We start from the raw sequence: 13997 nt of genomic DNA on the forward strand, positions 1-13997 counted from the left end.
CCCAACCTATCCCCACAGTCCCACATTTCCCATGCTGACCCACCTAGCCTGCACTTCCCTGGATACTATAACATGATCAATCCACCTAACCTTCACATCTTTGGACTGTGGGAGGAAACCCATGCAGAATGGGGAGAACATGCAAACTCTACACAGACAGTCATCCAAGGCTGCAATCGAACTTGGGACCCTGACCCTGTGAGGCAGCAGTGCCAACCGCTGAGCCACCATCAATTGGTCACTGTGTCCACAGAAGGTGCAGATAAATCAGCTGAGGTTCTTGCCCCTGGTTGCTATCACACTGTGCCCTACAGGATGCTGCACACATGACCATCAGGCCAGGTTCCAGTCAGGTTTCACCGTGATACCCACTCACAGTTAATCAGCCTCTTGTCCCTCAAGGGGCTGGGATCTCAATCGGCTGTGAATTCAGGAGACTGTTGATACCTGTGGAATCTACTGAAGGCAATCCATTTCGGAAATGAGTCTTAAGGAACCTGGAGAAGTGCGCTTTCCCAGCACATTTGATGGAGCTTTAAACAGCTGAGGTTGTGAGGAGACAACATTTGAGTTGGCGATCAATAGTTTGGACTGTGTTTTCAATGGGCTGTTTGTATTATGTAGTGTGCCAACACCTCTGCCGCATCTTCCTCTCCAGTTTGTACAACACCATCCAAATATGGTTCTGTGGGAGATCCTCAGAAAGATGTTTCCCTTGGCCTTTCTGACTCAGAGTACACATCCCTGTTCATGGGAACTCTGGGATTTCCCCAGCACCCATCTCTATCCTCAGGCAGGAACCTGTAACTGTGCTGGCACCAGCATCAAGTGAAAGGCACAGTGTGTAGACATCACCTGTGGAGATAAGGGACACGATCATCGTTTATCAAGTTTATACAGCAAAGGTACCTGAAGACAATGCACAATCTGAAATCATGGGATCATACCACACCGGAGGCATTTTGGGCCATTGTGGCTGTGCCAGCTCTTTGAAAGAACCATTCAATTACCTCAGATCCCTGCAAATCAACGTTCTGTTCCAAGAATCATTCCAATTTCTTTTTGAAAGTTATAGGAGTTGGGAGATCATGTTGTGGCTGTACAGGATATTGGTTAGGCCACTTTTGGAATACTGCTTGCAATTCTGGTCTCCCTTCTATAGGAAGTATGTTGTGAAACTCGAAAGGACTCAGAAAAGATTTACAAGGGTGTTGCCAGGGTTGGAGGGTTTGAGCTATAGGGAGAGGCTGAATAGACTGGGGCTATTTTTCCCGGAGTGTCGGAAGCTGAGGCTAAACCTTATAGAGGTTTATAAAATCATGAGGGGCCTGGATAGGGTAAATAGTCAAGGTCTTTTCCCCAGGGTAGGGGATTCCAAAACTATAGGGCACAGGTTTAAAGTGAGAGGGGAAGAAGTTAAAGGGCAACATTTTCATGCAGTGTATGGAATGAGCTGCCAGAGGAAGTGGTGGAGGCTGGTACAATTACAACATTCAAAAGGCAGCTGCATGGGTATATGAATATAAGTATTTAAAGGGATGTGGGCCAAATGCTGGCAAATGGAACGAGATTAATATAGGATATGTGGTCGGCATGGACGAGCTGGACCGAAGGGTCTGTTTCCATGCTGTACAGCTCTATGATACTAAAATTATCGTTAAATCTTCCTCCGATTTAAAGATCCGAGTTGCGTATCACTCCCAGTCTGCTCTTTCCTTTTCAGTCCGGACCCTTCCGGCCTTATCCAACTTTCCACCATCTCCATTAAATCTCTCTCTGAACATATCACTCCCCTTGAATCTGGTCATTTCTCTTCTTCGTTCCAACACCCCCAGGGTTGAACTACAAATTTTTCTCGTTTAGTGCAGGATCTGCAGCAGTAAATCTATCGCTTTAAAAAAAAACTATCTGCCTCCAGCAATTACCCACAACACTTTATCCAATTAATCCTCTCACAGTATCCTCAATGATTCTCACCCACCACTTCTTAAAACAAAAGCCCTTCGGGACACTTTGCATGTCCCAGGGTGAGGGGAGGGGTTGGGGGTGGGGAGACTGTATAAGAATGTCCCAAACACACAGATTCACATCAGAGCCGCCTCCTGCCTGCTATATCCCCCACCTCCAAGAGCCAGCAATGCAGCCGATCTCTATGGAGCGAGCCCTTTCCCCGGCTTTCCTCCCGGATTGCTGTGCCTTTTATCCGGCTCCGTGCACCAAAGCCCCAGAGGCGCCTCCAGCCAGGAAACGAGCCTTCACGGTGGAGTTCCTGCTCTCCAAGTCTCCCCCCGAGAGAGCTCCCCGCACTGAGCAGACCCTCCAGCCCTACCCCTGTGTCCCACTGCCCGCCTCCTGCCCTGTCCTCTGCCAGGCTCCAGGGTACTACCGTCCACCCTGGCACAACTGCTTCAACATGTACCGTGCAGGTAAGGGCTTAGAGTACCTGTCCGATTTGGGATGTATGTGAGCGTGTCTGTGTGTCTGAGGGTGTGTGAGTGCATGTGTGTCAGTGTGTATGTCTGAGAATGTATGAATGTGTGTGTCTGTTAGTTTGTGTGTGTGTCTGAGGGTGTGTGTGCGTGTGTCTGTCAGTGTGTGTGTGTGTGTCTGTGAGCAAGTCTACAGGTATATCTGAGTGAGTGTATGCCTGTGTCTGTGTGTGTCTGTGAGTGTGTGTCTGAGTGTGTGTGTGTGTGTGTGTGTGTGTGTGTGTCGGTGTATGTGTCTGTGTGTGTGTGGCTGTGAGTATTGAGTGCATGTCTGTGAGTGCATGTCTGTGTGTGTCTCTGTGTCTGAGTGTGTGTCTGTGTGAATGTGGGTGCGTGTGTGTGCATGTCTGTGTGTATGTGTGTGTCTGTGACTATTGAGTGTGTGCCTGTGAGTGTGTGTGTGTCTTTGAGTGAGTCGATGTGTGAGTATGTGTCTGCATGTGTGTCTGTGAGTATTGAGTTTGTGTCTTTAAGTGCGAGTGAGAGTGTGTCTGTGAAGGTGGTATGTGTCCAAGTGTGTGCCTGTGTCAGATTGTGTGTGTCTGTGAGTGTGTGTGTCTGTCTGAATGAGTGTGTGTATTCTACTAATATCTCTGCTGATGGGACCACGTTGAATCTTTTATTTTGATTACCCTTGAATCAAACGTTTCTAGAGTGTATATATTCTGTTAAAGTACTTCATGCCATTTCCCTTCTCTTGTTTGTTCTGTTTGAACTTCTATCTGTCACACTCTCTACTTCCCAATCCATTTTACCCCACATATCCCAAATCGGAAAGGTACTGTAAGTTTCCCAGGAGCTAGCACTTCTCCCGGCCTTTTATGATCAAACCATCCCAATCCAAGGCCAAGGAAGTTTTCCTCCTGGTTTAATGTTTGACATTTATACTGATATGTGGTTACATTAGGCCCAAGGATGCTAACATTTGATGGAAGTGTCTAAAATTATGAAAGAAACTGACAGGGTGGGTAGAAACAAAAGTTAGAAATAAAACTAGGAAGATGAGCTCTGGATAGTCCATGAATGTGAAACATTTAGGGCAGCAAGCAGAAAGTTGTACAATATATTGTCCTTCATTGCTAGAGGGATGGAGTTTAAAACAAGGAGGTTATGCTGCAGCTGTATTGGGTCCTGGTGAGGCCACACCTGAAGTACTGTGTACAGTTTTGGCCTCCTTACTTGAGAAAGGATGTACTGGCACTGAAGGAGGTGCAGGGGATGTTCACTAGGTTGGTTCCGGAGTTGAGAGGGTTGGCTTATGAGGAGAGATTGAGTAGACTGGGGCTATTCTCATTGGAATTTAGAAGAATGAGAGGGGATCTTATAGAAACATATAAAATTATGAAGGGAATAGATAAGGTAAAAGCAGGGAGGTTGTTTCCACTGGCAGGTGAAACTCGAACTAGGGGGCATAGCCTCAAAATACGGGGGAGCAGATTTAGGGCTGAGCTGAGGAGGAACTTCTTCATCCAAAAGGTTGTGAATCTGTGGAATTTCCTGCCCAGTGAAGTAGTTGTGTTTTTAAGACAAAGATAGATTTTCAAACAGTAAAGGAATTAAGGGTTACTGTGAGTAGGCGGGTAAGTGGAGCTGAGTCCATGAAAAGATCAGCCATGATCTTATTGAATGGCAGAGCAATCTCGAGGTGCCAGATGGCCTACTCCTGCTCCTATTTCTTATGCTTTTACATTTGTAGGTACTGGTTGATTTCCAATGTCTCTGAGAATGAGCGTCATATCCGTGATGCTGACTTCACTGTAATTTTGTGTTTTTAGATTGGAGGTTCAGTCCAGCACCCCTGGTACACCCCAGCCCTGCCAGAGAAATCAAGTTAAAGCGCTTCAGGGCTATCTTCACCCAAGAGCAGCTCTCAGTGTTGGAGAGGGAGTTCAGGAAAAACCGCTACATCATTGGTCCTCAGAGGGTGGCCCTGGCTGCTGCTCTGGGCCTTACAGTACTACAGGTGATAGTGCGGCGAGTTCGTATCGATGACCAGAGAACCGGAATGGTGGTCAGCCACCTCCAGAGTATATTACAATTTTTAATGTTTTATCAGCTTTTCAGCTCATTCATTTTTACTGTATGGTCAGGGAGATGGTGACACACTGGAGAGTAATCCAGAGGTCCAGGCTAATTCTCTGCCACAAATGGAACTTAAATGCAATTAATCAATCTGAAGTGTAAAGCTACTGTCCTTTAGGGAAGGGAATCTGCCATGCTTACCTGGTCTGGCCAACATGTGAGTCCAGATGTCTAACATGATTGACTCTTAAACTGCCCTAAGAATGCCCAGTGAGCCAGTTAGTGCAAGGATAATTAGAGATTTCATAGAATCCCTACAGTGTGGAAACAGGCCCTTCAGCCCAACAAGTCCACACTGACCCTCAGTGCATCCCACCCAGACCCATCCCCCTATAACCCACCTAATCTACACCTCCCTGAACAGAGATAGTAGGAACTGCAGATGCTGGAGAATCTGAGATAACAAGGTATAGAGCTGAATGAACACAGCAGGCCAAGCAGCATCATAGGAGCAGGCAGGCTGATGTTTCGGGCCTAAGCGAAACGTCAGCCTTCATGCTGCTTGGCCTGCTGTGTTCATCCAGCTCTACACCTTGTTATCCCTGAACACTATGGGCAATTTAGCATGGCCAATCCACCTACCCTGCACATCTTTGGACTGTGGGAGGAAACCAGAGCACCCAGAGGAAACCCACACAGACACGGGAAGAACGTGCAAACTCCACACAAACAGTCACCCGAGGGTAGAATTGAACCCAGGTTCCTGGGGCTGTGAGGCAGCAGTGCTAACCATAGAGCCACCGTGTCACCCTAGATTATAACAACTTTTAGAACAGTAGTTTCTAGCAATTTTGGGCAATAAATGCTGGCCTTAGTGATGCCAACATCCCATGAACTAATAATGTACCATGAAGTAAACAAGTTAAAACACTTGAAATCACTCATTTATAATAAATAGATTCATCAAAATCTTGGCGTATGCTGCCTGAAGGGCTAATGTCTGTAACAAATTTATCCAAGCCATAATTTCAGAATTTAAAACAGGCAGAAAAGTTGGACTTGACCCAGTACTATTCTATTCTAGGTGAAGGTCTGGTTTCAGAACAGGCGGATCAAATGGAAGAGGGACACTGAGAAACGTCAAACCAGACGAGCAGTGTGTGAGGAAGGGGATGTGGAAGATACTCAAGGTGGACTCTGAAGATGGCCATTAACCATGGAAAAGGCGGGCGATCTTCCAGAGGAATGGGAAGTGCCCGGAACTCTGGGAACATCAGTCATTTGGGGGTTTCCGTTTGACCAATTTCACCTTTTCTCAAATGAACTGTTATACTTCTGTACGTAAAGAAAACCAAGACTTGTTAAACAAGATTCGTTTCCTTGTGAATGTCTGGTTGGGTGCATGGAGCTCCGTTCTATGGAGATGTGGACTGATTTAATTTATAAATCATAGTTGGTCAGGATCCCTTGTTTGTTGTGATTTGTTACTCCAGGTTTAAGTGATTTCACCTGTTCTTGCTCGTAGATATTTTAATTATTTTTAGAACATGTTGTTATGATGCTCCTCTGGAGCAAGTGGGACTTGGAACCAAGCTTTCTGAGTTCTTATTTGTATGTTTGCTGACCCTACAAGGTTGTAGTTACACTGAAATTTTGGGATCAATTAGACTAGCAATGCAAAGCTGAATGCAACTGGTGGGTTATGAACACCTTATGGTGGTCATTGCATATCAGTTGGGTCTTGGTGCAGTGTAATGCCAGGTGAAGTCTTCAATCAGTAAGGGTCAGGGTTTCCTTTATGGGCCAATGAGTGAACTTGGAGGGGCAGATCGCGCTGTGGGATAACAGATATTGGAGATGTGCTGGAATACTCTGAAGAAATGGCTGGGGTAGAAGTCCCAAGTTAGCCTTGTTCCTCTAGCTCCTTAGATGGAATAATATTGTAGCCCCTGGACCTTCTTGCACAACCTGTTTGGGTAATGGTCTACCTCTGTATCAATTTACTCACCTTTGCATTTATCTTGATACCTTTACTTAATCTTTCAACTTCTGTCTTGACTTTCTGTCTTTCAGAAGTACAGGTTGTACTGCATTTGATCCTTGACCCATCAGTATTGCTGTTCTTTGCCTTTTCAGTGTATTTTTGTCCACATCTATTTAGAACTGACTAGAGAGTAGATGACCAAATCATTGATCCAGATTGCTGAGTTGAACTTCCTTTCTTTGACAGAGGACAGAAATTCTGAATCAAGTCCTTAATGAGAAACAATCATGGTGTTCCCACTCACATCAGATATTGAGGGTTCTAGGCTAAAGCTGTGACTCATGAGACAAATGGCAAAATATTCTCTAGATCTTTTCAAAATCATAAAACTGGTGTAAAAAGGCAGGTATTATTACTTAGAGTGCTCCTGGTTTATTACATTTATTTCGCAAATTCCATTCTCGTTAACTATGACTATCCCCTCTTATTATTCCATCTGCAGACTAAATAAATAACAAACTCTCTTGCAATCCAGGAGGTATAATTATAACTGATATGCATAAACTGTGAGCCCAGTTCCTTCTTAAAGGTAATCCAAAAATTAATTTTAGTAATTAGTCATTAATAAGGCAGTCAACAAAACTTGATTTTGAGTTCACAGCCAAACCTCTGGGAAATGTTGCCATCACGATCATTCACATTTTAATTTAGTTATTGTTTTCTTTGATTTATTTGCTAGCTGGGATATTTACTGTTTTTGCTTCTTTTAAAAAGGGGGCTTGATGACCAAACAATAGTGAAAAACCAAACATTATAGCATCGATCATCTTGCCCGGGGTACTAAATGCTGGCCCAGCCAAGTATGCTCACTCCCCATGAATGAATACGTAATATATTTGTTTAAATTACCAGCTTTATTACAATAAATGCTATTACTTCAACACAGTTATTTCAGTATCATGTATCCACACAAGTGCTTCATTAGGGGAACTGATATAAAGTTAGAAAGTAAATACTGCTGGTTTTTTGTGGGGGAGGAGATATTAAACTTCCTCTTGACAGCAGATTGCATCCTTTTAGCCAGTGCTAGCACTGTATATCATAAAGAAAAGCTCTTGAGCTAGTTTGCATCATTTAGCATTCCCAATTACACTTTCCATTTCCTGAGCCTGGTTTATGTACTTACACAAAGTTTCAATAGTGTTCATGTCTCATTTGTCAGGAGCTATGTGTTCCTTTGCTAATTGTGGGTGACATTTTAAATTTAGCACTGAATTCCAATACCTAAATCATTCATCAACATCAAAAAATCAATGTCCGCTTGGGCAACACCACTTTCTACCATTCTCTAGGTTTGCAATGCAACCATTTACCAATACTTGTTTGCTGTCCTTAAGGCATTTTTGTTCAAATTTAAGGTGACACTGCACTAGTTTGGTTAACCATCCTTTAATGTCACTCCCTTAAAATCCCTACAGGTACAGGATAGCCCAGTGGCTCAGTGATTAGCACTGCTGCCTCACAACACCAAGGACCCAAATTCAATTCCAGCCTTGACTGCCTGTGTGGAGTTTGCATATTCTCCCCGTGTCTGTGTGGGTTTCCTCCCACAATCTAAACATGTGCAGGTTAGGTGGATTGGCCATGCTAAATTGCCTGCAGTGTCCAGGGATGTGGAGGTAAGTGGATTAGATGTGGGGAATGTAGGGTTACAGAGATAAGGTATGGGGGTTAAGTCTGGGTAGGATGCTCTTCAGAGAGTTGGTGTGGACTTGTTGGGCCAAATGGCCTGTTTCCACACTGTAGGGATTCTATAGAACTTTCATTGTTTCCTCTTCAACAATCTTTAGTTCCTCCATGAGAAGATTAATTAATATCAATTTGAATTTACCCTTTACAAATTCATGTTGGCCCTCCTTGAATGACTTTAATCTAACCAAGTGCCTACTGAATTTTGACCCTCATGATTGCCTCCAAAACCTTTCTTGCCACTGATGCTAAAGTAACCAACGTAGTATTCTTTGGAATGTATTTGCACATAAATGAACATGTGAATAAGGGTGTCACATTTAACATTCTCCAATCCTCTGTGACTTTCCTTGTATCTCAGGAAGATTTGAAGTTTATGGAAGAGGGACCTGGTATATGCACAAGTCATTGAATTAGAATTAGGTTTTACTGTCACATATACTCAAGTAAAGAGATACAGGACTAAAAGTGAAAAATTTACAATGTCACCATTTATGGCATCACCTTAGGTACGAGGTATCTAGGTACAAAATCTTAGGTAAAAAGTAGAAAAAAATAAGTTAAAAGTTCAACATTACAGTTTTCTCAGTATAAAGCAGTAAATAAGAAATAAAGTCAACAGTTCCAAATTGTTGTCCTTCTTTAGTCATGGTCCTGCAGCCACATCATGTTGGGCTTTCCCCATGAGGGCTTGATGTCTCCCCGCGCTGGACTCAATATTTCCGTTGCACTGGGTTTGATCTCACCCCTGTGCTGGCCTCGATCTTAGAATAGTGGCTCATGTACTTTATTGTTCAGCCTCAGGAAACGTTTTCAGTGAATCAGGTGCTCCAGCTGCACAGGGCACCCTTGCTGTGTAATCCTGGATTGTCATTTTGCTAACTGCAAAGAAAGCAGCAGCCCTTTATTAGAGGTAACACAGTGTGGAGCTGGAGGAGCACAGCAGACCAGGCAGCTTCAGAGGAGCAAGAACGTTGACGTTGCGGGTCAGGGCCCTTCTTAACGTTAACTTTCCTGCTCCTCTGATGCTGCCTGGCCTGCTGTGTTCCTCCAGCTCTACACTGTGTTAACTCTGACTCCAGCATCGGCAGTTCTTACTAGCCCTTTACTAGAGTCATCTGAACATGAAAGAAGCCCTGAAGAGAATAGCAGATCCTAAGTGTTACTGGGAAGAACGTTCATTGCAAAAAAAAGAAGACTAGAATTTGATCATGAAACTCAAATCGAATACAAGTAAATTATTCACCGTATCAGTTTGACACAAAAGATAACTGAAAGGAAAATAATTCCTGCTGTGCTGGGTCAAAAATTATATCTTTAAAAACAATGCTTGGGAAAAGAAATGACCTTGTGTTTCCCTAGAAGCCGGTTTGCCTAACGTAAAAGTTTACATTGAAGGTGAAAGGACAGGCTTGAAAAGGGGTCAATAAGATATACAGGTTCATGGCCTTCATAAATAGATGCTGTTAACAGTTTAGGAAAAGCTAAATAAGATTGGTTTCAGGAGTAAGGAACTTTGGGTACAAGGATAGATTGGAAATGCTGGGGATATCCTCCTCAGAAAAGAGAAGATTGGGAGGAGATTTGATAGAGGAGGCATTTCGAATTCGGAGATGTCCAGACAGAGTGCATAAGGGAAGAAAGTTTTCATTGATGGAAAAGGTTGAGAACCAGACAACACCAATTTAAAGTTAATGGCAAATAAGCAAAAATGAAATAAGGAATAAGGAGAAACATTTTTGTATGCAGTGAATGGATGGAATCGGGAATGTGCTGCCTGAGAAGGTAGTAGAAGAATAATTTAGATAAATCCTTGGGATCTGATCAGGTGTATCCCAGAAGATTGTGGGAAGCTAGGGAAGAGATTGCGGGGCTCCTTGCTGAGAAATTTGTATCATTGACAGTGAGGAGCCGGAAGTTTGGACGGTGGGTAATGTAGTGCCATTGTTTAAGAAAGGCTGCAAGGAAAATCCAGGGAGCTACAGACCGGTGAGCCTGACATCAGTGGTGGGTAAGTTGTAGGAGGGGATTCTAAGAGCCAGAATATGCACGCATTTGGAAAGGTAAGGACTGATTAGGGATAGCCAGCATTGGCTTTGTACACGGGAAATCGTGTGTCACAAATTTAATTGCACTTTTTGAAGAGGTTACCAAGAAGATAGATGAAGGCAGAACAGTAGATGTCTACATGTACTTTAGCAAGGCCTTCGACAAAGTCCCATTTGGTAGACTGGTTAGTAAGGTTAGATCACATGGGATCCATGGAGAGGTAGCCGATTGGATACAAAATTGGTTTGATGGTAGAAAACAAAGGGTGGTAGTAGAGGGTTGTTATTCAGACCGGAGGCCTGTGACCAGCAGTGTGCCGCAGGATCGGTGCTGGATCCACTGTTGTTCATCCTTTCTATCAACAATCTGGATGAGAATATAGAAAGTATGGTTAATAGATTTGTGGATGACAACAAAATTGGTGGAATACTGAAGAAGGTTATCTGAGAGTTCAATGAGATCTTGATCACATGTTCCAATGGGCTGAGAAGTGGCAGATGGTGTTCAATTTAAGTACATGTGAGATATTGCATTTTGGTAAGGCAAACCAGGGCAGGACTTATATACAGTTAATGGTAGGGCCGTGAGGAGTGTTGGTGACCAGAGAGACATAGGGGTGCTGTTTCATAGTTCCTTGAAGGTGGTGTTGCAGGTTGTTGGGGCGGTGAAGAAGGCATTTGGCACACTTGCCTTTATTGGTCAGTGCATTGAGTATGGGAGTTAAGCATTATGGTATGGCTGTACAAGATATGGGTGAAGCTACATTTGGAGTATTGCATACAATTCTTGTCGTCCTGCTTTAGGAAGGATCTTGTGAAACTAGAAAGGGTTCAGGAAAATTTTACAAGGATGTTGCAGGGACTAGAGGGTTGGAGTTATTAGGGGAGACTGGACTATTTTCCCTGTAACGTCAGAGGCTGAGGGGTGACCTTATAGAGGTTTATAAAATCATGAGGGGCATAGATAAAGTGAATAGTCAAGATCTTTTTCCATGGGTAGGGGAGTCCAAAACTAGAGGGTATAGGTTTATGGTGAAAGGGGAAAAATTTAAAAGGGACTTGATGAGTAATTTTTAACACAGAGGGTGATGTGTGTATGGAATGATCTGCCAGAGGAAGTGGTTGAAATGGGTACAATTGCAACATTTAAAATATATTTGGATAGGTACATGGATAGAAAAGGTTTAGAGGGATATGGGCCAAACACAGGAAAATGGGATTAGTTTAGATTGAGAGTTTTAGTTTTAGTAGACAATAATTTCATTAAATCACTTCCCTACTAAAACAACAACCCTATTGATTCTCACTAGTAGCAATATATGTTTGAATGGATAAATATTACATGTGCATGTCATTTATGCGATGAACAAGACTGCAGTGCCACAGCAGAGCTGAGGTAGAGAAGAATCTAATGTCCAATCATTGTCAAAACAGATGGAAAGAACAAAGAGTACCATCAAGCTCAATTACAAATACACATAACATCAGAGCTGTTCATCATCATAGAACCCCTACAAGTGGAAACAGGCCCTTTGGCCCAACAAGTCCACACTGACCTTCAGAGCATCCCACCCAGACCCATCCCACTAATCTACACATCCATGAATACCACAGACAATTTAGCATGGCCAATCCACCTAATGTGTGCATCTTTGGACTGTGGGAGGAAACCAGACCACCCAAAGGAAAACAACACAGACATGGGGAGAATGTGCAAACTCCACACAGGCAGTCACCTGAGGGTGGAATTGAACCTGGGTCCCTGGCGCTGTGAGGCAATAGAGCTAACCACTGAGCCACTGTGCTGTCCCTTCAGCAAGAAAGTCTTAGTGGTGTAAAATGACTGGAAAATGAAATACTGTGGGATCCATGAGGAAGATCTTCAGTGTGAAATAGTAAGTTTACCGCAGTACTCTAGATTTTTGGGATAAACAAAATCAGGGATGATATTTTTAAGGACTGGGCAATGGCACAATAGCATCTTACATTTGTGTAATGCTTTTAAGATTGAAAAATGTCTGAAGTGAAACATAATCAGACACCATTTGATGCAACCACATCAATGAGATGTTTAGGGCCAAAATAGTAGGCTTTAAGGAGTGTCACTACTTTCATCAGATTGGGGGAAGTGCTTGAGGATAAGCCTACAATGACAATGATGGTGAATACTGAGCTCAGAAGAGGCACTTTATGTCCAGCTGAGATTTAAAGCAGCTACAATGTGGGACTGATGGATGAAATGAGTCTGAGGAAGACTGGGGGAGTTTTGGAGAAACTGTATTCTAAGGGTTGGGAGGGGATTCTGTGCAGTTAGTAATATGAAGGTGAGGAAACATTGGCAACGAAATGAGTCCTCCCAAGTTTGGAACAAAGAAGTCCATTAGCTCTTCACGTTTAGGATAAGAGATGGGGCTGGTGAAGTTAGCAAAGGGAGGTTGGAAGAGTTGCTTAGTAATATTGCCAGGAGCTCTCCCTTCCAGCCTGGGGCAATATGGAGATGTGCTTGGGAAGAGAGTTAGTGAACTACTTAAGGTTGTCTTGCCAGATCTGACAATATGTACCTATAAGCGGTCTAGTCCCTGTCAGCCCAGATGGATATTATACTGTAGATAGGGTGGGACAGTTGGGAATCTGATGGGGATAACACTATCAGAGACTGAGGCAAGGAAAGCAAATGCTGGAAATCTGAAATTAAGTCAGAAACTCAACAGTTCTAGCAGCATCTGGAGAGACAGAGAATCAGAGTTAATGTTGAGTCCAATAAGATGCTCCTTCAGTGTCATATTGTCACACTGGATTGAAACATTAACTCCGTGTCTCCCTCCACAGGTGCTACCAAACTTACTGAGAGTCCAAGGTAAGACAATCATTGAGATTGCCAACAGAAACACCCATGTTACTGGATAAGCAAAACACCTCAGAATATCTGGGAAATCTGAAATAAAAAAACAGAACATGCTGGAGGTACGCAGCATCTGTGGAGAGAGACACAGTTAACATTTCAGGACTGTGACCTCTTGTGAGAACTGGAATTCTGATGAAAGGTCACAGAGCCGAAACAACTCTCTCCACACATGCTGGCTGACCTGTTGAGTGTTTCCCAGCAATCGGTTTTACTCCAGTGCCAATGTTTATGCTATGCCAGCAATGAAGGGTAGTGGAGTAAAAGGTGTGTCTGCTTGAATTCACACACTTCACTCTCCCAACAACCCTTTGCATCAATACCATCTCTGTGAGGACTAGAAACAACAAATACTGGAGATTATACTGAGTCAGGCAGCATCCACTGATAGAGAGCAAATTAATGTTTGAGTCTGGATGGCTCTTCAGAGCTGACATGAAGTGCGGAGGGGACAGGAGTTTTGTAATAGCGGTGGGAGGGGAGGGAATGGAGTGCTGGGGAAGAAAGGGCGCTGATAGTGCCATCCCTGTCAATGCAGCCATGGTCCCTTATTCTCAAAGCTGTTGATTATTCCCTGCTCTGCCATTCAATTCTCTGTCTGGCATTGCCCACTTTCAGTGACAGCCTGGCATTGTTGTTACTGAAGCAAAAACAGGAATTGCTGGGAAAGCTCAGCAGATCTGGCAGCATCTGTGAAGAAAAATCAGAATTAACCTTTCAGGTCTAGTGCTCCTTCCTTAGAACTGATCCAGATATTCTGCAGAGATAGTAGGAACTGCAGATGCTGGAGAATCCGAGACAAC

The 13997-nt window shown here is 43.6% G+C and overlaps 2 protein-coding genes across 4 annotated transcripts in view; one reads left to right on the forward strand and one right to left on the reverse strand.

The window, feature by feature from the left end:
* LOC109931051 (lysine-specific demethylase 3B-like) overlaps positions 1-13997 on the reverse strand; it is a 145769-nt gene that overhangs the window by 60562 nt on the left and 71210 nt on the right. The window lies entirely within an intron of this gene.
* On the forward strand, positions 2076-6030 carry LOC109921825 (homeobox protein notochord-like). The gene is made up of 3 exons (XM_020521878.2): positions 2076-2426; positions 4265-4452; positions 5596-6030. The coding sequence occupies exons 1-3, from the start codon at positions 2138-2140 to the stop codon at positions 5710-5712; spliced, it is 594 nt and encodes a 197-aa protein (XP_020377467.2). The 5' UTR covers positions 2076-2137; the 3' UTR covers positions 5713-6030.

The sequence above is a fragment of the Rhincodon typus genome, chromosome 12 (genome assembly GCF_021869965.1).
Source record: "Rhincodon typus isolate 14 chromosome 12, sRhiTyp1.1, whole genome shotgun sequence".
In the NCBI taxonomy this organism is placed as follows: Eukaryota; Metazoa; Chordata; class Chondrichthyes; order Orectolobiformes; family Rhincodontidae; genus Rhincodon; species Rhincodon typus.